The sequence below is a fragment of the Crocodylus siamensis genome, chromosome 9 (assembly GCF_052110815.1).
Source record: "Crocodylus siamensis isolate JL-2025a chromosome 9, ASM5211081v1, whole genome shotgun sequence".
Classification (NCBI taxonomy): domain Eukaryota; kingdom Metazoa; phylum Chordata; order Crocodylia; family Crocodylidae; genus Crocodylus; species Crocodylus siamensis.
In genome coordinates, this window is record NC_143403.1 from 49757296 (window position 1) to 49783452 (window position 26157).

The 26157-nt window shown below is 49.5% G+C and overlaps 1 protein-coding gene across 2 annotated transcripts; it reads left to right on the forward strand.

Annotated features, from left to right (window-relative positions):
• Positions 1-935: 935 nt before the first annotated feature.
• THOC5 (THO complex subunit 5) lies at positions 936-25949 on the forward strand. Of its 2 annotated transcripts, XM_090062283.1 has the most exons (18): positions 936-1640; positions 1761-1856; positions 2783-2926; positions 4059-4172; positions 4985-5082; positions 10749-10895; positions 12184-12298; positions 12845-12977; positions 15129-15206; positions 15744-15784; positions 17281-17380; positions 18420-18528; positions 21456-21557; positions 22108-22204; positions 22667-22781; positions 23642-23745; positions 23875-23962; positions 25786-25949. In XM_090062283.1, the coding sequence occupies exons 2-18, from the start codon at positions 1761-1763 to the stop codon at positions 25932-25934; spliced, it is 1830 nt and encodes a 609-aa protein (XP_089918409.1). In that variant the 5' UTR covers positions 936-1640; the 3' UTR covers positions 25935-25949. The 2 variants fall into 2 exon arrangements, with proteins under 2 accessions (XP_089918409.1, XP_089918410.1); XM_090062284.1 differs by lacking the exons at positions 936-1640; positions 15129-15206 and having other exon boundaries at positions 1647-1856.
• The last annotated feature ends 208 nt before the right edge of the window (positions 25950-26157 follow it).

Sequence of the window (26157 nt, forward strand, 5' to 3'; positions counted from 1 at the left end):
GACAGTACCCTGACCAAGCAGGTGTCTTAGAAATGACTTTGTGTAGTGGATGGTGACCCCTTGTCTGCTTGCAGATGGGGCTCCCTACAAGAGCTTCGTAGTTAGCTTCCCACTGGCCAGCTTCCAGTGGGAGGATCTCAGCTACACAACAACTTTATGAAAATGGAGACTTCTCCCTAGCTTGCTCCTGCAGCCATATGGCTGAGGGCAAACTAAATTTGGGGGCATCTGAACCCCAAGTCTGGGCTTGGGCCTGCATGTAGGAGGCCTCCCAAAGGATTTGGAAGTATCTGAAGCCCCAGGCTGGAGTGGAGGATACTTGCCAGTAGCAGGGCCACATATGGTTCCTGGATGATTCAAAAGGATTTGAACCTGATCTGGCTAATTTGACCTCGGACACAAATAATTTTCCTTAAAAATAAAAAAAGTTATAGATGGCTAATATCGCAAGAAATGACCTTTGATTTGGTTTTAAATTTGTTTTACTGAAACTTTTGAACTGAACTGAACCAGATCTCTTGTGGACTTGGAAGTGCCAACTGAGAGTCATATCCTTGGGAAAGTAAAAGATGGGGTTTCTTACCTCTTTCCTTCCCCATTATGGAATGGTGTTCAACACTATCCTGTTTCTTTTTTACCTCAGCTTATAGTCTCTTCTGACAACGTTGTTTTGTTTTTACAAATTATCTAAGCACCTTAACAAAAATATATCTATTATTGCAAAATAGCATCTAATACATTTGGTTACATCAATCACTGCTACTATTTTAAGATAAAGCTGTGATACTATATGTGCATTATTTAATTTATGGTCTTCCCTTATAACCTCTCTTTTCAGGCCTCATGCTTTGTTTAATTGATGTTGATGGTTTCCTCTTACTTTGCTGACCAAGCTAGTTGTTATAGCTGAAAAGGTTTACATTAGTTGTACAGAAAACAGAGTTTGGGGCCTTCTGTTTAGCCCCAGTTCTGCAGCTTGGCCTGAGCCCCTTGAAAACAGGCAAAACTGGCAACCAGACCCTACTACAGTGTCAAGTGTGAGAAGATGGTGGCCCAGCTGGCAGCAGTGTTTGCCCCAGATGCCTCAGCCCAGCTTCTGTGCAAAGATGCCAGCAGTTGGCAAGTTGGTGGGGAGGAGGCCTTGCCCAGCTGGGTCATCTGCCAGGCTGAGAGTGGGAAGGGCCTCTGTCCTGCCCCTTCCTTCACTCCCAGCCGTACTGACAGGAGAAAGCCTCATGGTTGCAGTGGATGGAGGCATTAGGCCCATTTCACGGACGGACAAGCTGAGGCCCTGGTGGCAGAAGCGAAGCCAGGGCGAGCCCAGCAGCCCCACACGCTTTGAGGGGGCACGGGGGTGACCAGAGGCAGCTCATCGGGCCTCCCCCAGCGCTGCGCGGGGCTGCTGGAGCTCGTGCCCGTCTGCCCGTGCCCGGCGCTAGGACGCAGCGCTGAAGGGTACTGGCCCGAGACGCCAGCGATCGCGTCGGGGGCGGTGACGCTCCCCAGGGGAGACCGCGTCTGCACGGGGCAGCAGGGGGCGCTCCCTCCTTCCGCCGCCTGCGGCCCGGGCGGACGCTCTAGCGTGCGCCTTGTCTGCTGTTACGCTGCCATTTCCGGTTGGAGCGGTAGCCGGGACGCAGGTGAGCGTGCTGCGGGCTCGTGCTTCCCCGCCGGCCGCGGGGCCCCCACTCTCCTGGGGCCCGGTAGGTGGGGGCGGGGCTCGGTGAGCGGCGGCCTCTCACGCTTCCTCCCGCCCGCAGATGTCGTCGGACTCGAGCAAGAAGCGGAAGCCCAAGGTGATCCGCACGGACGGTGCCGCGCCCGACGGCAAGCGCAGCAAAGCCGACGCCGAGCAGGTACCGTGGGGCGAGGCCAGCCTGGCCTGTCTGCGGCCCCTGAGCTGGGAGGAGGGGCCCGAGCTTTTCCGGGTGCGGGGCGACCGGCCCTGTGCCGCAGGGCAGGGCCTGCCTCACTTGAGCTGGTGCTGGGAGCAGCCTTCGCTGCCTGACCGCTGGGCAGTAGCAGGCATCTGTTGGTTTTGAAAAGCATTGAGGTTGTGCGGAGCGAGGCACCAGCTTGCTGGACGCAGCGGGGCCCTGCTCTGCAGTGACAGCTGCTTCCACCACTTGCAAAGTTAAGTTTGTATCAAACCCTCCTGGACGCGGTGCGGGGTCTTTCTGATGCACCTGCTGCCTTCAGCTTGTCTGCCCTTCCCCTCCAAAGCCTTTGTTCTGTGCTGGGCAAACTGTGTCTTTTACCTGCAAAAGGAGACTGGACGTGCTCCTTGCTGGGATGGTTTGGGCCCAACAGTCTTTCCCGCCCAGAGCAGGACCCGATGATCTCACGAGGTCCCTTCCAGCCCTAAACTTCTGTGAATCTGTGTCCAGGCAGTTCAGTCCTCAGCAGTCTTCTCACAGTTGTTTGACTCTGCTTGTTGCTTTCATATCTTTTTTGCAAGCATCTCTGAACCCTTTACAAATGTTTTATTTGCTGCTCTTCCCTTCCCTCCCCTCTTCCCTAGCTGCTTGGTTGCCTACCTAGGACCTGTGCAGATTGGATGCTGATTTTAATGGGATTATGGGTGAGACAGCATGAACTTGCCAGGCTTGGCTCTCCCATGGAGTTTGCAGTACTAGCGGTTGGGTCACTGATGTATAAAGCATTTGGATTCCGGAGTGGACAGAGTGAGGCTAAATATAAGACCTGCAGTGTGATTTCTGTGGGACTCTTCCTGAGAAGGGAAGGGAGTCCAGTTGAAACCTATTTTCTTGCTGTTTTACAGGATGTTAAGTACTATAGTGAAGAGACAGAGGTGGATCTAAGAGACCCTGGCAAAGACTATGAACTCTACAAGGAAACTTGCGAGGAGCTGCAGAGGCTTATGGCAGAAATCCAGGATCTGAAGAGTAAAGGCAGCAAAGACAGTGTAAGGAGAGACCTCTGGAGTACTGTGCCAGTGAAGTGCTTGCTCACAACAAAACACTAAAGTGGGAAAATTGAATAATTCATTGGGGTTAGGACAGAAAGTTTTAACCATATGAATCCAGCCCTGTTTACTACTCTCTGATACTTCTTTGAATTCCTGTGCAAAACAAATAGGTGCATTTTGTTCTGGTTCCTCCTAGACAGGGAATATCCCAGGTGGCTGACTGCTTCTGTTTGTGGCAATGCGGCTAGAGAGGCAAGAGTATGAAGGCTGCAGGCCCCTTGTGCTCCCCTCATGTGGTAACTACCCATGCTGTGTCTGTTCTGATTCTTGTCAGGTTAACGGCTGTTGCTATATTTAGGACAACAGAAAGAAGGTGCACAAGTCACTGAGTGATATCTGTGATTGTAGGCAGTTGCAATGGAGTCACTAGTCCCAGATTTTATTCCATAGGATATTTATACCTTATTAAGTAGTGGACATATGACCAGCTCTCCCAAGTTAGTAGATATGATTACACTGTCAGTCACTAAAGGGCTCAGGTCAAATTGACCAGAGCAGATGCTACCTTGGGGTGAAATTGAGAAATGGAGAAGTGTGTATAGCTTCCTACAGACACACACAGCTCTTGTAACTTGCATCAGGTATGCCTTGAAAAGTGAGGAATAACTTTTCCCCACAATAGTGTGACTTACACTGATGTAAGGTTGTGTGTCTGCATCTGACCTTCAGGGAGTCTTAGACCAACCTGTTTTATTGAACCAGAGTGTAAAACTGTCTCTGAATTAGGGATTCAATTAGTGAAAGCTCTCATTAAAGCAGCACCCAGGGCCCTCTAGTGGGACTGAGTTCTGTCTTATGTACATGGAGAATCGTGGACTAAGGAATGGACACAGTGGGGAGGACCTCTGTTTATTTCTAATGACTGAACATTGAGACTGGGAAAGAGAGGGGGCTCTGGCAGAAGCTCAAGAGATGTTACCAGTGTTTCTCCTGTAAGTTTCATCTCTGTAGCTCCCTGCTTGCTCTAGGTTCTGCTAAATAACCAACTAGCTCTGCAGTAGCTAGTTACTCACAAGAGCTGCTTGCAAGGAACGTCATCCACTTCAGACTCCCCACTCTTGCCCTTCAGGCTGCTGAGATTGAGGAGCGGCGGATCCAGAGCTGTGTTCATTTCATGACGCTGAAGAAACTCAACCGTTTGGCTCACATCCGGCTGAAGAAGGGGAGAGATCAAACCCATGAGGTATGCTGAAGGCCAGAGGCTGAAAGAAATGCAGAAGTGGATGGTGAAGTCCTCAAGGAATTAGGGTAATCCCTGCCTATAAGGGATTGTGTGTGTGGATGGGTGACTGGGTGGTGGTGGTCATCATTGCCCAGTATCTTGCCAAAAACTGGACTAGCTTTAGTTGTCCTTGAGTTAGAGGCATACAAGGGAATTACATTTCAGTGAATCAGGTGCGCTCATAACTACAGTGAATTGCAGAGAAACAGCACTTTCTGTATATACTGAATGCAAATAAAGTCAAGAGATTGCTGTCTTGACAGCCTGACCAACAGTAGTTCTGAGAAAATTGTAAAACCTGGCTCTTACAGAGCTTTTCATTTGCAGATCCCAAAGATCTTTATAAAGAGGTGAACAGTATTTACCTTCATTGGATAGAGTAGGAAGCCAAGGCATAAGAGGTTAGGTGATTCAGCCCAAGTACCCCAGCAGTTCATTGGCAGAGCTGGGAATTGAATTGCAGTTTTTCAAGACATTGCTGCAGTGAGGAATATCCATAGGACCACAATCCCTTGCTTGGAATCCTTTTCAGCATGCTCTTAGGGTTTCAAAGCTAGTTTTATTCTGATCTGGCAGCTTCCATTTTTTTAAACACTTCCTGCCTCCCATGTGTTGGTCTTTCTACTAACGATGGGCTCGATAGCACCATGGTCATTGGGACCTTACCTACATCTACCCTCCCCATGTGACAGCATCTGTCTCTTGCTATTGATTCGTCCATGAACTTTGCCTTATTTATTTTTTACATTCAGTTGATCATATTCTTATTTCAGGCAAAGCAGAAGGTAGATGCCTATCACCTGCAGCTCCAGAACCTGTTGTATGAAGTCATGCACTTGCAAAAGGAGATCACCAAATGCTTGGAGTTTAAGTAAGTAAAGTTTGGGAGCAAGGAGTAATTTGGGGCTTGTGTTAGACGCTTGCAGAGTGGTGGAGCCTTGGGTTAAAAGCAGAGCTGAGCTTCATTGCCTAAAGATCATAAATTGCCTCTGTAGGAGGGTCGGTGGTGTCAAGCCTTCAGTTTCGTCTGTGGGGGAGGGACTCGTCTGCCACGACTTTATGATGGGAGAAAAGAAGAGTTAATACCCTCCCTCGACAAAATATACGATAGATGCCAACAAATCTGAGCTGGTCACCCTGAATTCTTTTATTAAACAATTCCTTCCCTTTTAACAAAAGAAATAAGTGTCTGTCTCTTTAAGTCGTGTCCTGTCCCTTTTCCGGCGTCTCTCCTGAGTCCTGGAGCCTGCTCTTGAACCCTTTTCCCTGTCTTCAGGGTTTCGGGCCCCCGTTCCCCGGCTGTGCCCCAGGGCTATCCAGCCATGGGAAGTAATGAATCTTTTCTCACCTCCTTGAAGATGGGACCTGGCTGTCGTGTGCTCACCTGGCTGGGATCCATTTGGAGACTCACGATGCACCCATCATGTCAGACCTCTCCAGTCCTTGTAGTGCCCCTGGGGGCAGTCACTTGTTCTGAGTGGCTGCCTTTTATCCCTCCTTCTGCAGATTTGCCCATGAAAATCAAAGTAATTTGTTGCCAGTGTCAGCTTTCTCTCCAGCCGCACTGGTATATTCGCTGTGCTTGCCCTGTTCCTAACCCTGTTAGGTTACTCCTGGGCATTTTTAATAACAGGGTTGCTGTGTCACCCTGTTACATACCTCCCCCCTCAGTTTTTGGCATCACTAAGGAGGGAGCAGGAGCACACGGAAAAAGGAAAGCAGAAGGAAAAAGAGAAAAAAAACTTGGAATGTACACATAGTGGTTTGTCCTGTTGCGGGTTCTCGGGTTCCCAGTGTGTCATTCCTCAAGGTGGGAGAGGAAGTCCGCTTTCCTGTTCCTTTTCCCTGACTGGTGTTCTACTGAAAAATAAAAGGTTGCAAAGCAAGGAACTACCTAGTTAATCTTGCATTGTCTGTTTTCATGGTCCACAGCCAATGCAATGAAGCGTGGTCTATAATCAAAATACATTTTGTGCCCATTAAATAATAGCAGAACAGTTCAACACCCTCCCCCCCCACTTGGATTGCCAAACTTTCTCTTTCTATAGTGGAGTATCAGACCTCTGCAGCAGTCAGTTTCCTACTAGCATAAGCAATGGGCCTTTTGTCAGGGCCTTCCTTTTGGAATAGAATGGCTTCCAGGGCAGTGTTAGATGCATTTGTCTGTAAAAAGAAAGCTTTTTGGAAATCGGGCATGTACAGTATGGAGTCCTCACACAATGTCTGCTTCACCTGTTCAAAAGTTCAGCTAGCCTTGGGAGTCCACCTCACCAGGTTCTGTCTGCCCTTCGTTAATTCAGTTATAGGGGTGCAATCCTAGAGAACTCAGGAATAAAACATGGTAATGATTAGCGAATCCTAAGAAGGATCTTAGTTGCTTCAGGGTTCTAGGCAGTTTATACTGGCGTATGGCGGCCACTTTATCTGCCACTGGTTGGATTTTCCTTTGCCCCACTATGAACCCTAAATATTGGGTTTCTTTTGTCCCCAGTACACACTCGCAGGGATTGTCAACCCGGCTTGTCGGAGTTCCTTCAATATCGCTTAGAGGTGTGGGCAATGTTCACTCCAGGTTGCTGAGAATATTATGATTTTGTCTATGTAGGCTGCTGCATAGTCCTGGTGGGCAGTCAGCAATTTGTCCTAAGCCTCTGAAAGGAGGCTTCTACCCTGTAGAGGCTGAAAGGCATCTGCTTGAATTGCCACAACCCCCATGGGGTCCCAAATGCTGTCCCAGTCTGCTGGTGCAGTCAGAATTTTCCAGTAGCCCTTTGTGAGACCTAGCATGGAAATGAACTGGGCCTGGCCTACCTTTTCCAACATGTTGTCTGTTTGGGGCATAGGGAAAGCATCAAAGTCTGCAACTTCGTTTACTTTTCAGTAGTCTATGCAGAGGCACATGGACCCGTCTGGTTTGGAGACAATCACCTCTGGGCTCTGCCAGGCACTCTGGGATTCTTCTATGATTCCTAGGCATCACATCTTATCAATTTCTTCCTTAACTACCAGCCACAGGTGACATGGCAGCCTTCACCAGTGATTCCATACCACTGTACTGGCAGGTGTCTTTATCTGGTGTTCTATACCTTTGGCTTCCCCAGGGCATTCGTTAAAGACATCCCAGAATTCCCTAATTATCTTCCATATTGCCTCTCTTTGATCTGGGCCTAGATCTTCACCTATCCCCAGTTCCCCAGGTGGGTCCTGTTGTTCCCAGGGTACTCCCAGTTCCTCAAAATCCTCAGTGTTCATATCCTTCTGCATTAGCCACTTCTTTCACTGGTGCCATTTTCTCAATAAATTGATGTGATATATTTGTTTCCTTCTAACTGGTGACAACTGGTTCCACAAGACTTGAAAAGGACCTTGCCACCGGGCCAACAGCTTGTGAGTGCTGTCTGGTGGTAATACCAGAGACCAATCCCCTTACCTAAGTTCCCACTCTCTTGTATGAACATCATAGTTCCTCTTTCGTTGAGCCTGGCTTCGCTCCAAATTACCTTGGGCTATGTCTTGCACTTTTTCTAACCTTTCCTGGAAGTCTGTCACTGTTTGGGGCCATCTCAGCCTCCCTACCTCAGGCTCTGTCCAGTTCTTGCAAATTAGATCTAAGATCCCCCATGGTTGATGCCCATATACCAGTTCGAAGGGTGAATTCCCAGTAATGTTTTTTTGCAGGGCTTCTCTGATAGCATTTCATCCTACTTACTGGAGTCCCCTTGTATACACACCCGGATCATACCATTTAAGGTCTGGTTGAATAGTTTCACCAAGCCATCGGTCTGGGGGTGGTAGATTGAAGTCCACAGCTGCTTGATCCAGAACATCTTGCATATGCCCTTCAGGACACTAGACATAAAGTTCTTTCCCTGGTCAGTTAGTATCTCTTGAGGTAGCCCTACCCAGGCCGCCCATTTCATCCAGGCCTTGGCAATCTTTGGGGCAGTCACTGTTCATAAGGGCACTGCTTCAGAGAACCAGGTGGCATAATCATATTTGTATTTGTGAGTTTCATCTGCTGCCATCACTGAGTTTCATCCGCTGCCTTTTGTACCTATAGGAAGATCCATGTATATGTATCATGCTTACGGCAGTTTTGGGGCTCCCTACTTGGGGCAGTATTAAATCCACTCAGACCATGGTCTGAGAGCAACCTGTTTCTACTAAGGTGGGGATTATGGTCTCCCCCATCTTGACTTCTGTCACCAGGTTGTTGTTTCTCCAAGGTCCTTTGTCTCTCCCAAAGCTACGATCCATCTGTTCTTCATGGGGGCAATCGGAAGGTGTCTTCTGTGGCGCCTTTTGAGGACAGGCCCTGGCTATATGGCCTTTCTCCCTGTACCAGTAGCAAATGAGTTCTTTGTTATCCCAGTTTCTACCCTTACATGTAGGGTTCTGGGGTGTTTCCCACTTCCTTACCCTCTGACTTCCTTTGGGCCTCAGGGCTTGAGATGTCCTGGTTCCCCTCTCTCTCCTCGCATTATTTCCTTTGACTTTGGCCACCACATAGTCTTTTGCCAGTTGGAGTGTCTCCTCCGTATTCTTTAGTCGGTGTCCCCTGACCCATCTCTGAGTCTGGTCCCCTAGATCCACCAGGAATTGCTCTAACGCAGTAAGATCAGTTATTCCCACCATTGTCCGTTCCTTGAGATGGAGCCACTACCCTACCAGGTATCTCAGACTTTGGGCCAGTAGGTGGGGTCTGAGTTCTTCTACATGTTTCTTGGCCCTGAACTTTTGGTGATAGGTCTCAGGGGAAATCTCCAGCTGGTATAGTATCACAGCTTTCACTTTCCCGTAGTCCCAAGCCTCTGCTCTGGTTAGAGCCCTGTAGGCGGCTTGGGCTGATCTGATCAGTAGGGACCTGATCCTAACTGCCCAGGTAGCTGGGCCCTAGTTCAGAGCCACAGTCATGCGTTTGAAGGCTTCCAAGAATGCCTCAGGGGTCATCCTCTGGGCTCATCTTGGGGAACCTTTCCCCATCCCTCTCCCGGGACATTACCTACTGAGCCTTGATCTTTTCACTCAGGTCTTGCTGCCAGCGTTTGAAGGCTTCCAAGAATGCCTCAGGGGTCATCCTCTGGGCTCATCTTGGGGAACTTTTCTCCATCCCTCTCCCGGGACATTACCTACTGAGCCTTGATCTTTTCACTCAGGTCTTGCTGCCAGTTGAAGAGGCGGATTCAAGTCTCTGCCTCCTGGGCTTTGTATTTTCACCATTTCTTCTAGCTGGGCTTGTTGCCCCTCAAGTATGCACAGCTTCATAGTATGGGTCTGCTGCCAATCCATCGTGGTTTGCACCTCCAAGGAATCCATTTTATCCACGGGTCATTTGTCATCCACGCATTCCCAGCCAGTGCACCAGTTGTAGGAGGGTCTGTCGTGTTAATCTCTCAGTTTTGTCTCTGGGAAGGGACTCACCTGCCATGACTTTATGATGGGAGAAAAGAAGAGTTAATACCCTCCCTCTGCAAAATATACGATCGATGCCAACAGATCTGAGCTGGTCACCATGAATTCTTTTATTAAACAATTTCTTCTCCTTTAACAAAAGAAATAAGTGTCTGTCTCTAAGCGGCACCCCACCACTTTTCCAACATCTTTCCTGAGTCCTGGAGAGCCTACTCTTGAACCCTTTTCCCCCGTCTTCAGGGTTTTGGGCCCTGGTTCCCCTGGTGGTGTCTTGGGGCTATCCAGTCGTGGTAATTTCATTTTTTCTTACCTCCTTGAAGATGGGACCTGGCCATGGTCTGCTCACCTGGCTGGGATCTGTTTGGAGACTTATGATCCGCCTGTCGCGTTGGGTCTCTAGTCCCCATAGTGTTCCTGGGGGCAGCCGCTCATTTGGAGTGGCTGCCTTTTATCCCTCCTGTGGGTTTGCCTGTGGAAGTTGGGCAGTTGCCTGCGAAAATCAAAGTAATTAGTTACCAGCATCTGCTTTCTCTCCAGTTGCACTGGTATATTTGACGTGCTTGTCCTGTTCCTGACCCTGCCAGGTTACTCCTGGTCATTTAGGCACAGCAGGGTAACTCCCAGGCATTTTTAGTAACAGGGTTGCCGTGTCACCCTGTTACAGCCTCCGTAGTGGGAGACTAGAATCTGGCTATGATGTGGGCATTCTGGAGGTTTTTGCATTAGTTCTCGGGAGGGGGAGGGGGAGAGGGAGGGGGAGAATGGGAAGGACACCTTGGGTTATAGTGGGGAGTCAGATACAATGTGTAAATGGGGCTTTTTATAGGAACCATGCAGATGTAAGGAAGTTGACGTGGGACTGGTTCTTAAATGAGTAACTGAATTGCTTCTGCAATGTTGCTTCTGCTCATGCACATTCCTTGGGTAACTCTTTGAGTTACCTGTGACTCTTTCCAGACTGACTTCAGGAAATCACCGGACAATTGGCCATGCAGACACACTGCATGCATGAAATAGGACATGTTGCATTTTGCAAGTGGAATTGTAATTGTTAAGGTTTTAAATTGGGTGTGAAAGTTGGAAAGCAGGTTTCTTGTGAGACTGATGCCTCTTTCATTTCTCCAGATCAAAGCACGAAGAAATTGAGCTGGTGAGTGTGGAGGAGTTTTACAAAGAGGCTCCCCCAGAAATAAGCAAACCTGATATCACCCTCAATGATCCTCACCACCAGACTCTTGCCCGCCTTGACTGGGAATTAGAACAACGCAAAAGGTGAGCTCTTAGACCATGTGGCCAGCAATTGAATTGGCCCTTTGTTTACCTGGCACCAAGCATTTGGCATATGTCACATTCCACAGGCATCCTCTTATAAAATAAATTGTCAGTTACTAATTGAAATGAGCATCACATTCAGACTTGGTGAATATTTTTTCTTTGTTCATTTTTGTAGTACATGCAGATCAGGTTTTTTCACTTGTAATGTAGCTTCTGGTTTATTCCTAGAGCTGCCTGTTCCTGGGCTTTACTGCCCTCCTCACGAGAGAATTTTAATATCTAACCTATGTTTCCCTTGCTGCAACATGAGACCATTGTTCCATCCATGAGATCCACTTGTTGCTGTATCCATGGGACTGCTCTGATTCAGGCCCTCCTTCACTGCAGGGGAGTTGAGTACATTGTGGAAGGCAGAGTCTCCAACCAAGGAGGATGAAGCATCTAAGCTGCAGTCGTCCCACCCAGGACTATAGTGACACTACATCAACATATTCCAGTGTTCAGGTCTCCCACGTTTCAGATAACCATTAGTATTTTGCTTAAAGGCTGTGAGTCCTGGGCTCTAAGTCTGGAGCAGGTCTCTCTCCATCTTACTTGTCATAGTCCACATGAATGGTTCCATGGGCCAGACAAGGTTCTCAGTGATCTGTAAAACCTCACTGCCTTCTGTTGGTTTGCAAATGGATCACTGATCTGTGCTTAATTTAAAATAACAAACTCAATTTTAATGAGGGCACAAGATGAAAAAGAGTCTTGAGGAATTGTTTTGGCTCATTAGGACTAGCAGAAACTATAAGGCAGTAGAGATTTTTGTCAGTAAAGTCAACAGATGTGACACTGGTATTGGAGCAAGCTTGGTAAGTAAGGAGGGCCAATTATAAGATACTTCTCAGAGTAGACCCGCACTTGGTCTGGGTTGCAGTGTTTGTTAAATGACATTCTATACTCCTTAGATTTGAGGCAGTTTTTCTTTGGTTTTATTTTCCTGATGTACTCAGGTTTTTCCTGCCTTCCCTTTTACCCCCGACTTAAAAAAAATAAATAAACCTTTTTCTTTATTTTGTCACTTTAGATGTGACATTGAGGTCAGGTAATGATTGAAGTAGTTTCTAAAGCTAACTTCAGAGTACAGACTGAGCTATCACAATCCAGGAACCAGTGGCAGTGGAATCAGACAAGGTGTCAAGGTTTAGTAATACACTGATAAGTAGCAAACATTCTCAGCTAACAACTGTTCTCCTTGTGAATTTGGTGTGTCATTAACTGAGCTTCCCCCCCGATTCAGGCTGGCAGAAAAGTATAAGGAATGTCTAACCAGCAAGGAGAAGATCCTTAAGGAGATTGAGGTGAAGAAGGAATATCTGAGTAGCCTCCAGCCTCGGCTGAACAGCATCATGCAGGTACTCCCTGAGCCAAATTTGGCCCTCTGCTTTGTCTGTGAAGCTTGGGCCACTTGCAGAGAATCTGGGGTGGGTCAGAGCACATTGTGCTGTCCTGTTCTAAAACCCACAATTAATGGAGGTAGCTCACTTAGGAGAAAACCTGAAAGGTGAATTGAGGCTGCTGAGAAGAGTGATGTCTGCTCTTGGCTATGTTGCCTGTCCTAGGTGAGGACTTTTCGTTGAGTCTCCCTTGTCAGCAGCCTTTGCAACGGGTTCATTAAATGGGCCCTTTTCTGGAGAGCAGTGTGTAGGAACATTGCCTTGATTTGTTTGGGAGGAGCAAGAGAAGGAGATGGGTTATCTTCTTTCTTTGAAGCCAGTTATCTAGTGAAGGAGACTTGCCTCAAGTTTCACTCAGGCTATCAGCACTGCTTATTTGCTGCTGCTGAGTGACACGGTGTCTGTTCTCCGGGTCCTGTTCCACAGACACGAGGTGCTGGGTGAGTAGCCATTGTGCACACTACTTTAGTACCAATGCCATGTGTTTGCCTTGTGTCCCACCAGGCCTCCCTCCCTGTCCAGGAGTACCTCTTCATGCCATTTGACCAGGCACACAAGCAGTATGAGACAGCTAGACATTTGCCACCGCCTCTCTATGTTCTCTTTGTCCAGGCCAATGCCTATGGCCAGGCCTGTGGTGAGTACTGACATCAGATTCTTGCGGGGAGCATGTTGGGGGGTCTGAGGCAACCTCCATACAAGTCACTGAAAGCCAGCAATCTAAGGGGGTGGGTAGAGTGCACCCCCCTGTCATGTTTCTCTGATGTCTGAAGAAAGTACTGGGTTTCTGAAGTTTTGTTGGTTTGGCTGTTCAGGTGAGTCTCTCCAGTGCCTGCCTTGGAGGAATTGCCATGAGAGTTCATTCTAGATCTCTGCCATGAGAGTTCATTCTAGATCTCTGCCACTCCATTTGCTGGTGTCCCCCATCAAGCTTGCATGAAGCTGGTTGTTACAGCAGTGAGGGCCCACATCCCAGTTACAGAATGCCATGCCATTTTAAATAACTGGCAGTTTCCCCTGCCCTGGGGGGATTAGCACTGCGGTCTTCTGCCCTTTGGCAGGACTGTTAATCTTGGGTCCACACTGGGGGAGGGGAGAGGTGTTAACCCTGCATGGTTCCCAAGTAAAGCAAAGCCAAAAACAACTGCTAGGTCCAGAGATAGCCTAAGATGGAGCCAGGGTGTGCTATGGATTTCGTTGCACCTGTGCAGCAAGAAGGCAAGACCCCATTCTCTTCGGGCCTCAGTCCAAGCTCCTGCATTGGCAGCCCAGGATAACCCCCACTCCTTACTTGGCAAAGCTGTAGCTTGTCTAACCGCTGTTTGCCTTTCAATACACAGCGATGTGTTACTGCCTCTTTTGTTCTGTCTTCTTCCCTTTTGTCCCCCCTCGTCCTCCTTTTCTCCCTCCCTCCTTTCCATCCCTTTTTCTGACCTGTCCCCTTAGCCCACATGAAACCCTCCTCCCAGCCTCTTAGGCAGGGTGAGTACCTTTCATTTCTTGTATCTAAGCGCTGCAGGAGCATGGTGGGGTTGAGGCTGCTCCATTAGACCCAAATGGCTTATATTAAAATAAAAACCTCTTCTCCTATCCCCTGGCAGAGTATTTTAGAGCCCAGAGAGGCCCCTTCATGGAATTCCTCTGGGTCTTCTCTGCGGAGCTTGGTTATCATAGCAATGAGTGCCCTGAGGGACCCTATGGTAGAGTCCCTGAGGTGCTGAGACTCTCAAGACCTTGTCAGAATGCATCAAACCTGGTGTCTGTGTAGCCCAGTCTCCTGTCTGCCACTGGCCAGTTTCAGATGTCCCAGGGGAGCTGAAAGAGCCCAGCCAGTCCCTTCCCCCTCCCACCATTTGGTCCCTAACAGCTGAGGATTGGCTTGAGCCCAAGAACACTGGACTCTATCTCCAAAACTGCTGCTACTTTATTCTCCAATGCTGGCTGGTTCTGTTACCTATATCCTTATCCCTTTCTGACAGTCACTAAATTCTGGGCCTCAGCAGCATCTGTGGACAGCAAGTCCGGCAGTCTAACTACTGCCTGTGAGAGAGCATTTCACTGGCATGGTCCCAAACCAGTCCAGCCTTCTGAATTTCCCTCCCTTGTTCTGAGTGCGGAATGCAGGGAGATGAACATGCTCAATCCTGTTGAGACCAGCTCTGCTTTCTGCTTTTTCTTTTCTTGACCTACTCATTTCAGATTCCTTAGTCCAGTGCATTTGCTTAGGGGGAGCCTGGCAGAAACACCTAGATAAGGTGCTATGTTGCCCCAAATACTTTAAGATGGTACTACAACCCATCTAGCATTTTACCCCTTGGTGAAGCACACACCTACTTTTAATCTATGCAGTTTAGATAAGGCCTTTAACCATGGGAACCAATATGGTTGGAGAATTACTCCCCTGCCCTGGGTCTGAAACACTGTTGTTTTGCATGGTGGCCAGTGTCGTCATTACTATGGAGAAGAGCATGACATATTGGGCCAAGGGTGTGCTCTTGCTGCAGTCCTGCAGCCTGCTAGCCAGTGTCGGAGTAGCATCTCAGTAGCGTGACTTCACAAGTGACCCTGAAGGTTAAGGTTATTTGTCCCCAAGGCATTGAATCTACCAGCCATGAAGTGGTGAGAGGGCTATGGTAATAACTTGATAACCTCTTAGCACCCTGTCCACCTCCCCCTTTCCAACCCTCAATACCTCTCTGGGCCATGACAGCCTGCAGTGCCAGTGCTCACTTTGGCTGGCTGACTTTCCCACCCTGGGGGCGGGTTAATGACAATCTTCCCTCGTCAGATAAGAAGCTGTCTGTAGCGATTGAAGGGAGTGTGGAAGAAGCCAAAGCCCTCTACAAACCTCCAGAGGATTCCCAAGGTACATCACAAGTCAGTCTGCCTTGCCTTGCTTTGTCTGGCAGGCAGTCAACTGATAAAAGTGGGAGGGGCAGGGGGGCAGGGAGGGTTCCTTGGGAGGGGCCGCTAGTCTCTCTTTTCATGCTGGCTGCCTAGGCAGTCTTGATACTTGGGCACCTTCTAGAGGAGAGGCTGACAGCTCAGTGAGCGGCATGGCATTCAGCTTGGGGGCTGTTAACACAGGTCTCTCCATCCTAGTGGTTTGTGGGGGAGCACTTGAGAACAAAGAGATTTTCAAATGGCTTTAAAGGGGCTGACAGCCTACCAAGACCCTCTGGGAGTCTCTTCCCTGAATGCCCCTGTGAAGGACTAGCTTTCTCTCAGTGGATTGTGCTGATGCCTCGAGGACTTAGCACTGTAGTGCAGGGGTTGGTGGGCACTGTCAGTGGCCCTGATGCACTCCATACCTGGGTATCTCTGTTGGAAATGCACTGAGCTGGGCTACTTGGAGTGTATCTTGGTGTGGCCCTTGATTATCCGTCTCTGTTTGAACTTGCAGATGATGAAAGTGACTCTGACGCTGAGGAGGAGCAGACTACGGTAAGGCAGTTTCAACTCTGATACTCTGGGTTGTACAGTAAATATTGCTTCATGGGACTGAACTAAGTGCTGTTTCCACCAGTGCCCAGAGTGAGTGAGTCTGAGCTGGTGCTGGCTGTTTCTGCCACTGCCACCAATCTGCTGTGGGGGCTTTGGCAGAGTCGCTTTGTGCTTGAATGTCTACTTCTGCAGCATTCAGTAATGCCTCCTAAAGGGGATTGACAGAGGATCAATGCTTGCAGAGTCCTTTCAGGGGCCTGTCTTCAGTTGCAATGGGAACTTCACACTGAATTGCCATTAGTGCCTTGGAAATATGAAGGTCTTGTGTGAGTGGCTCTGTGGATGTTTCGGGATGACACAGGTGTGCACAGAGCTGGCTATGGAGCAGCTGTTCCCAGTGGGGAAGATCTCCAGGATTTGAAATTTTGCATTTGTTCTAGTGCAGGGTGAAACTAAGCCCTTTATAAGCACTTGATGACCAAATGAGAGCAGAAGAGAGACCTGCCCCAGAACAACCAGTAGACTAGGAGCAAGGCTATTTTCCTGGGAGACAGGAGACTCTGCTTTCAAGTTCTTTCCCCAAATAAGACCTAGCAGGGACTTCAACTCAATTTCCTACAGGCTAGGGAAGTGCTTTAGCCATCTGTCTATAGTGTTGGTCTCAGTCTCTTCTCTTGGAACCGTTCCATTTTATAAAAATAGTCACTGGACCAGGGAGAAGAAAGGAAAGATGTAGTCTATGAGCTTAATAGTTATGACATGTTTGTCTCTCTGGCTAACACTGGAAACTTTTTACTTGCTGTACAGAATCTGCATCATCCGTAGGTGACTTTGCCAAGATTCAGGTCCTCGAGTGCTTTAGAGCAGTGGTGTCAAATTCACCCCAGGCCCCAGGTTGGATCTAGACTGCAGGGGCTTTCCCTGGGCAGGATTTGTGGGGCCAGCAGCAACTGTAGTGGGGCCATGTTTGAGCACCAGCTTGGTGCCAAGGGCCTCATGCCAGTGGCTATGTCCATTGGGGTCCAGAAACTACGAATTCTGTGACAGGCCACCCCTCAACTTCTGGGATTCCACTGGACTGCTGGCAGGCTGGACAAAATGGTTCTTCAGGCAGTGTGCTTAACATCCCTCCTCTAGGTGCACATGTAAGTAGGATGTGGGAGGTCAGATGGTTAGGAGTAGATCAAGAGCTAGTGAGCTGACAAGAGGGGCAGGCACCAGGTATTCCAAGATCTGACGCGAGACCCTTCTTTAATCACTTGCAAGTCTCGTAATTTCCATGCCTCAGTCTCCTCATCTGAAAAGTGGAGAGTGATACTGCACTAACTAGCACACTGGAGTGTTGTGTGGATTGGGTACAGTGTGCTTAGTGAGTAGCGTTTTCCCTGTCAGACAGAAGTTTCCCCCATAAGCCTGCCTGGAGGAGTTGCAGTGGGGAAAGGGGTGAGAGGGACCCATGTTCTCAGAAGCTGTGGTTCTTCTTGCCCTTGCTGCAGAAGCGCCGCCGGCCCACGTTGGGAGTTCAGCTGGATGACAAGCGCAAGGAAATGCTGAAGAGACACCCGCTGTCTGTCACCATTGACCTGAAGTGCAAAGGTACAAGGATGGTGGTTCCCCAGGTCAGGTTCTGATCCAGGTATAAGCCCACTGGCTGATCTCAGCTGAGCCACTCCAGGCTTATTTTAGCAGATGCAAATTCAGAATCTGGTCCCAGGACTAGAACTCGATAGAAACAGTGGAAAAACAGACTTGCTGTATGCCCAATTGCACAAGCTGTATTAGTGTCCCCTGTGGGAGTGAAGAGTGGTCTTGATGGTAGCCCTGCCAAGAGCGAGCCAAACTATTCCTGATAGGTGAAGAAGAACAATCAGACCAACATCTTTGATTATTACTTCCCTTGTTTTCACACCAGTAGTGTCAGTGTCTGAGACCAGACAAGTCTGCAGTTTTAAAGGAGGGGGGCTAATAGATCAGCTGTAACTGCTTCAACCTGGGTCTCTTTCACAGTGTGGAAATCACTGTATTTTCTCATATACAACATGCACCTTTTTCCAAAAACCAAATGCTGGAAATTGGAGTACATCCTATATGTGAAAAATACAGTCAAAGTGGGTTCTGCTGCTTACCAAGGGAAACCAAAAGTAAAATCTGCTGCAACTCATAGGGAGCAGAACAGTGGGCAGCCTCAGCTTCTGAGTTGCTGCTACTCTATTCATACAAGGAAAGATCTTTTGTTTCCCTTCATTGTACCTTTCAGAAACAAAGTGTGCATTCTATTCCAGGTCATGTTGTATGCAAGAAAATATGGTAAACTCCAGTAAGTTCCTGCCTATTTAATTCAGAGGTGGATTGGTGCAGTTCTGCTGGACTTACTGCAAGAAGGGGCAGATGACTGCAACAAATCAGCTGTTGGCAAGTCTCCCCATCTCTTCACAAGCAATAGAATTGTTTGTGTCCACATCCTAAGTCCCTCCATTAGGAGAATCACAAAGCGTGGGTGAACCAGCAGAAACCCTAATGGAGCTTCCACTTCTGTTGAGGGGTTTTCTCCTCTGCTCTGCTCCTTCTCCCCAATGCTGCTGGGGCTGGACACAGGGAGAAAAGGCAGCATTCCACCACTTCTGTTTCTGTGCAGATGAGAGCGTGCTGCACCTGACCTTCTATTACTTAATGAACCTCAATGTCATGACTGTGAAAACCAAGGTGACTACTGCTGTGGAGATGACTACACCCATCAGCGCTGGGTAAGCTGAGAACACTGCAGAGCACAGAACCCAGTCTGTCCTGGCCCTTGTACTGTGGCTGGAATTATTGTCTGGCATTGATCTCTTGCCAGGAAAATGCTGCTGCTTTACAATGTTTCACTTGGAGCAACTAGCTGGCAGAGCTGTGGAGGAGCCAGGGCAAAAGGGTGTGAATGTGTCTCTCAGAATACATTTCACGGGATCTGGGCTGAGCTGAATGGTTACTCCTTCCTCCTGCCTGTGCAGAGCAGCGCCTCCAGTGTTTAGAGGAAACCTCCGTCTCCCTGACTCTTCCTTGGAGAAGCAGTTACTAGCTACTTGCACAGGCATCTGTCTGAGATGGCTTAGGGTCACTCTTGAGTTCTCTCCAAGCTTATGGTTTTGTGATGCTCTGTACCAAACTAATGCTTCTGCCCTGGGTAGAGGAACTTGGAAGAGCCTGTAGATCAAGGATGGGCAAAATGTGGCCCGCCAGGCCGTTCATTCTATCCAGCCCTCCGGGCCCCTAAAAAATTTAGAAAATTTAATATTTACCTGCCCCTGGCTGCCTGTCATGTGGCCCTTGATCACTTGCCAAAACTCAGTAAGCAGCCCTCTACCCAAAATAATTGCCCACCCCTGCTGTAGATGGTTGCTCAATACCCCATCTCAGCCTGTTCTTGATCAGATGGGAGAAGGAAGCAGCTGTACTTCCCCCATTTTACCAGCAGGGGGAACTGCAGACTTCCAGGTCTTCCCAAAGGAGGCAATTGGTCCCTTTGCCCACACAGCATTTTTCCCCTCAGCAACCAGGACCCATCCCAACCAGCCTGTGCAAGGCAGCCACGATGGTGACACAGCTAGTTGCTGAGCTGCACTCCTCCCCAGGGTCTTTGAGCTTTCAGGACAAGAGGCAGAATCCTTTCTTAATCCCTGATTTATCCCCTGCAGGAAGGGAGAGGAGCTGGAGTTAAAGGGAGAGATTCCCTGAGGTTTGGAGTGAGAGAACAGCTGGCATGCGTTGGGAGCTGAATGGCCTCCTGGCGTGCTTCTGCTGCAATTGCCACAGTGCCCAGGTCACCCCCTGGGAGGTGGGCAGATACCATCTTGCAGCTGAATAGCTTTCTTCCCATCCCCACGTCTATGCTTGCTGCTCCCCCTCCTTTCCTTGTTCTGCAGGTCGCCTTGTTTCAAGTGCTGTAGATAAGGCCTTATCCCTGGGGAATTCCTCTGAGACTACTTCAGCTTGATTAGTGAAAGAATTTGGCTGGAACTGCAGTTGCAGAAGCCTGGCTTGGATGTTAATTCAGCTGAAAATCTCCATCTGCCCAGCTGCTTGGTCTGGGTGCTGAGAGCTCCTTGGAATGGCAGATGAGAGGCTAGCATGTTTGCTCCTGCTACTATGACCTTCCTCTTGGCCATGGACGTTGGCAGTGGCTGACTCCCTACTGGGCGGGTCCCCTTTGAGGCAAACCTTTCCTGTGTTGCAGTGAGTTGATGGGGGTCTGACTACAGTCTCTTCCAGTTGGGGCACTTCGTTTCTCCTCTCCCCCCCCAGCTACTGTTTTTTGAGGTACTTTGCTCAGTCTTGCAGCAAGGTTCCTCAGCACCTTGATGCTTGGTGGAGGTCATGGCCAAGTTAAGACAGCTTTTATCCAGACGGGTTTCACTTGATTTGATATGAGAATGAGCAGTGAGATCCATGCAGGTAGCTTTGGGTTTGTTGGGCTCTTAAGTCCTGTTTAATTTGTATCATGGCTGTGGTCTGTGTTCAGAACACCACCGATTTGCATTACAGGCAGTCCTCGAACTTACAACACAATTGGTTCCTGAAAACCATGTCTTAAGTTGAAATGTTGTAACATGGAACTGATTTTTCCCATAGGAACAATGTTAGTAATGAGGGATTGGTTCCTGAACCAAAGCCTAATACCCTGTTTATCACGCATGGCAGCCACTGCCATCATCTACCACCTCGTGCTGCTGCACGCCACTTTCACGCAGCTGGCCACACATCCGGCTCTGGGCTGCTGACAAGTGACGTGTGATTGGCTGGGTGTAAGGCCTGTCAGCAGCCCAGGGAGCTGCATGTGCAACCGCCACTGCCACCGACTGCCCCATGTCACATCTGCTTGCAAGCCCCCAGCTCTGTGTCCAGCCACCACCCCGTCCTCGCTGCTCTGCGTCTGGCTAAGTGTCATAAAGTCGAAACCATCATCTGAAAGTAGAAACGGTGTTAGTTTATAAACGTTGTAAGTGCTGTTTGTCATAATTCAAATGCTGTAAAGTCGAGGACTGCCTGTATTGGGTTCCCAAGGTAGCATTCCTGGCTGTGGCTCATACCTCCCAGCTGTTCCTGAGTCTCTGCCAACTCAGGAATTCATGCATCAGGTACATTTATGTCAGGGTTGTCCAGATGCTGGCCCCTGGGCTCCCCCTCCCTGCTGCTTCCGCCCTACTCCCTTACTCTGGATGCAGAAGCTAGGGTCCCTGTGCTCCCCCACCCTCCACCAGCTTCTACTTCTTGCCTCTGCCCCAGGTGTGGGGCATGATAGCCCAGGCAAAGTCTGCAGTGTTAGAGGAGCCTGCAGCTGGGGAACTGAGGGTGGGGGCTGGGGCACTCTTATGGCATGTGGCCCAGGGGCCCCATGGCTCATATGGGTGTGGCCCTTGCTGATGCGGCCTGTATGGCTTGTGGTGGACCCAACTGGTTAGAAGTTGGACAGCCTTCAATTAGGTTATGTTATTTACAGCCACAAGAGCTGGAGGTAGAAGCAGCCTCCACCATCTGTGCTTGGTGAAAGCTTTCGCAAGAAGTAAACCTAGTGATCCTGGGACCTGCTTGTAGTGTTCATAATCCCTGGCCGTACAAAACTGTTCATAACAATGCTGAAGAACTCTGGCCCTGGAAAAGTGCATGGCTAACTCTACCCTTTGCCCTCTGGCAGAGACCTCCTGTCTCCGGATTCACTTCTGAATTGCCTGTATCCTGGGGATCATGGGAAGAAGACTCCTAACCCAGCCAATCAGTTCCAGTTTGACAAAGTTGGGTAAGTTGATCCAGTCTCTGTCCCTTCAGTCTCACCCAGTGCCATCAGCAGAAGCCTGTCAAGACAGTGCAGCCTAGAGCAGGATTCTGGGGTATTGGCAGCTGTTTTGTATGATGTGCTGCGCATCCTGAGTGCAGATCAGAGTCTATTCTAAGGGCCTGCTTGCCTAGTGGAAGAGGGTAGTTAGGCTAAGTGGCAGGCTGTGGGCTGCTTGTCTCAAGCCCAGCTGGGCAAGATGGTGGCTATCTTATAAACTTTTCTTAGTTGGGAAATGAGCTCAATTGCCTGGAATTCAGGGTGCACAAACACCTTGGTCCTGGCTTTGAGGGCACCATCTCAATGATTGGCTGGGTACCTTGCATCACTGGGAACTCTGTATCCTACCATTAGATGTTGTCTAGTAGGACGTTAAGGGAAGGGGCTGCTGCTGACGGTTCAGATGAACATCTTCAGGCCCAGCAGCTCTGGCTTGCACACAAGGGGTCGGAGGGGGTGGGGTTGTGCTTCTTTTTCACCATGTTTGTGTAATGCTTCCATTTTGTCTCTGAAGCATCCTGACTTTGAATGACTATGTGACAGAGCTGGGGCACCCCTATGTCTGGGTGCAGAAGCTGGGAGGCTTGCATTTTCCCAAAGACCAGCCACAGGTATGTCGAAAGCTCCAGCTCTCCAGCTGCTGAAGTCTTGCCAGGCTGTTTTCCCTTGGCTGTCCCTGCAGCAGTGCTCTTGCTTGAGCCAGGGTGCAATGGCATTTGCTTGCTACTGTAGCATCACTGATGATCATGTGTCTGCTCTTTAGGGGACATGAATGGGGGAGGGGGATCGATGATGTGCTTCTGGCATGGCCCAGGCTCATTAGCTTGGTGGGAGCTAAATCTCAGTCTACTTCCTACGTGCACAATTCAGGCAAACTAAGTTGAAGGGGTCAGAGTCATTCCAGAGGAAAAGGGACCTATGTTTTAAGCTCTTCCTCCCAGAGGAGGCTAGGTATTGCCAGGCATGTGCAGTATGATGCTCAAGGGATTCAAGTACAGCTGTCTGCTTCTCTGAGTGAGTAGGGGGGTGGGCAGTAGGGAATGCCTGCATATAATGGTTCTTTTCCTCTGCAGCACACAGTGACTGCAGATAACTCCTTGAGTGCAAGCCACATGGAAATGACCATGAAGTTGCTCCGGACAAGGCTGCAGTCCCGGCTGGCTCTCCACAAACAGTTTGCTTCACTAGGTGAGGACGTCCCAGCCTGCCTGTGACTCCCTCCCCTTGGTACCCCCACTCCAGCCCAGGACTTTGACTGTAAAATCAGGGACAGCTGTTTGGATGGGGTTTTGGGGAGGCAACAACCTTTAAGGGGTTCCTGTCTGTTCATTCCTATTCTGCCACCATCCCCTCCCCCCACCACGCGACGCTTTATTCTGAAGCTCCTGCTTTTAGAGGAGGAAAGCCAGGGTCTGCATTCCTGCAGCTGCTTTTCTTCCCTCAGACCTTGAATGTCTCCTCTTCCCTTCTGAGCTTGTGGGGAGCTATTTCCTGTGCCTCTATACAAACAGCACTGTGTTTACTCCCCTTTCAGCAGCCAGCCCAAGTACCTGCAGCAGATTTGTCTTATTTGGCCAGTGCTACAATCCTTACCTGCCTTCAGAAACTCCAGCTGATCTTACTGTCTTCGACACTGTGGCCAGTAGTAAAGACTCAGCAGCCACAGTGCTACCATGCTTTTCTGCTGGGTCAAGAGACAAGCTGTACTCCAGCTGATTTGTACCATACCTGGACCACCTCTCCCAGTCTGTATTTTCTCTCTTCTACCGCTGCGCTAGGAATCACTTCAAAATAGTTTCCTGAAGCATGCTAGGCTTCCCCATCACCTCACCCACCACCACCCAGTTTGTGAGGCCTGATGTGATCACAGCCCAGCCAATTCACTGTCAGCGTTAGGTATTGACAGACAAAGGCCTGTGGAACCCAGTTTTTTTCTGGTGATCAACCCACTGCCAGCCACATTCTGTTCCTGTTGCCCTGGTAAGAATGTTAGTTGGGCTGGATCCTGCCCGCATGTAGGTCATTGCTGGCTTGTCACTTGCTTTCAGAACATGGCATTGTGCCAGTCTCCAGCGAGTGCCAGCAGCTCTTCCCTGCCAAGGTTGTGTCACACCTGGTGAAGTGGACAGCAATCACCTATGAAGATTACCTGGTAGGTGTAGAGGGCAAGGAGCTGGCTTCCTCTTCCCATTCCCAGCACCTTGTCCTTGTCCTTGGCTCCCTTGCCAGGGCTCTGAGCACGCTGCTCTGCTCAGCCCCTTGGGTGCTTCTCCCCTTGCAGGAGCTGTCTTATACCAAAGACATTGTGGAGGCTGGCTTGGCTGAAGACACCCACCTTTATTACATGGCACTGATAGAAAGGGGGACAGGTAGGTGCCTGTTTACTTCCTCTGTTGCCAGTGAGTGACACCTCGGCTTCCCCAGTGTTTTCTTAAGCCATAACCAGAATCAAGATAGCAGCTCTTTCTAACCAATCCTTCCACAGCATGGCAAGCCTCCTGAGGAGGGGGCTGCCCATCACCAAGAGCACTTTTACATTTGCTCTGGGGGTGTGGAGGAGTGGCACTTTAATTAGAGTGGCTCAAACAGCTGCTGTAATTAAAGTGCCACTGCATCTTGTTTATTAGTGTCCCCATGCTTAAAAATGGCAGTGGGGATGCTTGAACTGAAGCTTGTTCAATGAGCTTTAGTTCAAGAGCCCCTGCCACCATTTTTAAGTTCAGGGTGCTGAAATGTAAGATGCAGAAGGCTGCTGGAATGTGGCAATTGCCATGCTCCAGCAGACTCAAGTAATTGAGTGCTCCGATGCACTGGAATTCCAGTGCATCAGAGCAACCTCCGCATATGTGTATAGGTGACCCAAAAGGCTAAGATGGTATTAGGGACCCTCAGGAAGTGAAGCAGCACAACCAGTGAGTGCCCCAGAGCTTCCTGCTCATGTGTTTCACAGTAGCTAGGGTCAGGAGGGACCTGAACACGTCATCTAGCATGACCCCTTGCCACAGGCAGGAATGAATGCTGGGTTCACAAGACCCCAGACAGGTGATCATCCAACCTCCTCTTGAATTTGACCAAGGTAGGGGCGAGGACCTGGGGACTTCCCTGGGAAGTTGGTTCCAGATTTTGGCCACCCTAACTGTAAAATATTGCCTCCTGATCTCTAACCTAAACCTGTTCTCCATCAGCTTATTACCATTGTTCCTCGTCACACCAGGTGGTGCTTGGAAGAAAAGGGCTCTACCTATTTGCTTTTGATCTCCCCTGTTGCGTTTGTAGGCAGCCACCAGGTCCCCCCCCCCCAGCCTTCTCTTGCTGAGGCTGAACAGGTTCAGGTCCCTCAGTCTCCCCTCGTAGGGCCTGTCCTGCTGCCCTCTCACGAAGCGGGTGGCCCTCGTCTGAACCCTCTCCACACTGGCCACATCCCTTTTGAGGTGCGGCGCCCAGTACTGGGCCCAACCAAATCGCAGCCTGACCAAAGTCACATAGAGGGAGAGTATCACCCCTCCGGACCGGCCTGAGATGCACCTTTGGATGCATGACAAGGTGAGCAGTGGGGTACCTCAGGGCTCAGTCCTCGGCCCCGCACTGTTTAACATCTTCATCAGTGACTTGGACGAGGGGGTGGAAAGCACACTGTCCAAGTTTGCTGATAACAAAGATGTGAGGTGAAGTGGACACACTTGAAGGGAGAGAGAGGCTGTAAACGGATTTAGACAGACTACAACAGTGGGCAGATGAGAATAGGATGGGGTTCAATGTAAACAAATGCAAGGTGCTGCACCTTGGGAGAAGAAGTCCACAGCATATGTACAGACTGGGGAGTTCCCTCCTTGAAAGCACAGAGGCGGAAAGGGATCTTGGAGTCATTATTGACTCCAAGATGAACATGAGCCGCCAATGCCAGACCGCAGCCAGCAAGGCCAACCATACCTTGTCATGCATCCGAAGGTCTGGCTTGAGATGCACCTCTGCAGTGATTGGGGGTAGGGGTTACAGCCCAGATTTCACAGTGTGGCAGAATTGATTGGCTGCAGTTTGGATGTGATAAGAAGGTGACACACAGGGCTGAGGAAAGAGAGGTGTGCTGGTTGACTGCTGTCCACTGCCTGTGAGATCCAGCCAAGGGGAGTGTCTGAGTGGTGCATGGACAACATGAGCTTCATGTAAACCTCTCTTCTCTTTCCTGCCACAGCCAAACTCCAGGCAGCTGTTGTGCTAAACCCTGGCTACTCCTCTGTGCCGCCCATCTTTAGCCTCTGCCTGACTTGGAAAGGGGAACGGACCAACAACAATGATGACAACATTCGGGTAAGCAGGGGGATGGGGAAAGGGGCTGCATAGGAGGGGTTGGGTCTTGGAAAGTAGTGTGCCTCTGAGGCATGCTCCCTTGTTCAGGCAGATCTGATTGGGACATTACTTATACCCTGGCTGTTGGAACCAGGTGATCACAGGGCATTTCCTAGGTGGCAGGTCTGCTTAACCTGTAGAATGGGCAGTGAAGTATGAACTCCCCTCTTGTGAGCAACCTAGATAGAGTCCATGAGTAGGAGTGGCATTGAGGAAA

Coding starts and splice junctions, on each gene's coding strand:
- THOC5 (XM_090062283.1), top strand. CDS start 1,761: ATGTCGTCGGACTCGAGCAAGAAGCGGAAGCCCAAGGTGATCCGCACG. Junction 1,857..2,782: donor GCAAAGCCGACGCCGAGCAG/GTACCGTGGGGC, acceptor GCTGTTTTACAG/GATGTTAAGTACTATAGTGA. Junction 5,083..10,748: donor ACCAAATGCTTGGAGTTTAA/GTAAGTAAAGTT, acceptor TCATTTCTCCAG/ATCAAAGCACGAAGAAATTG.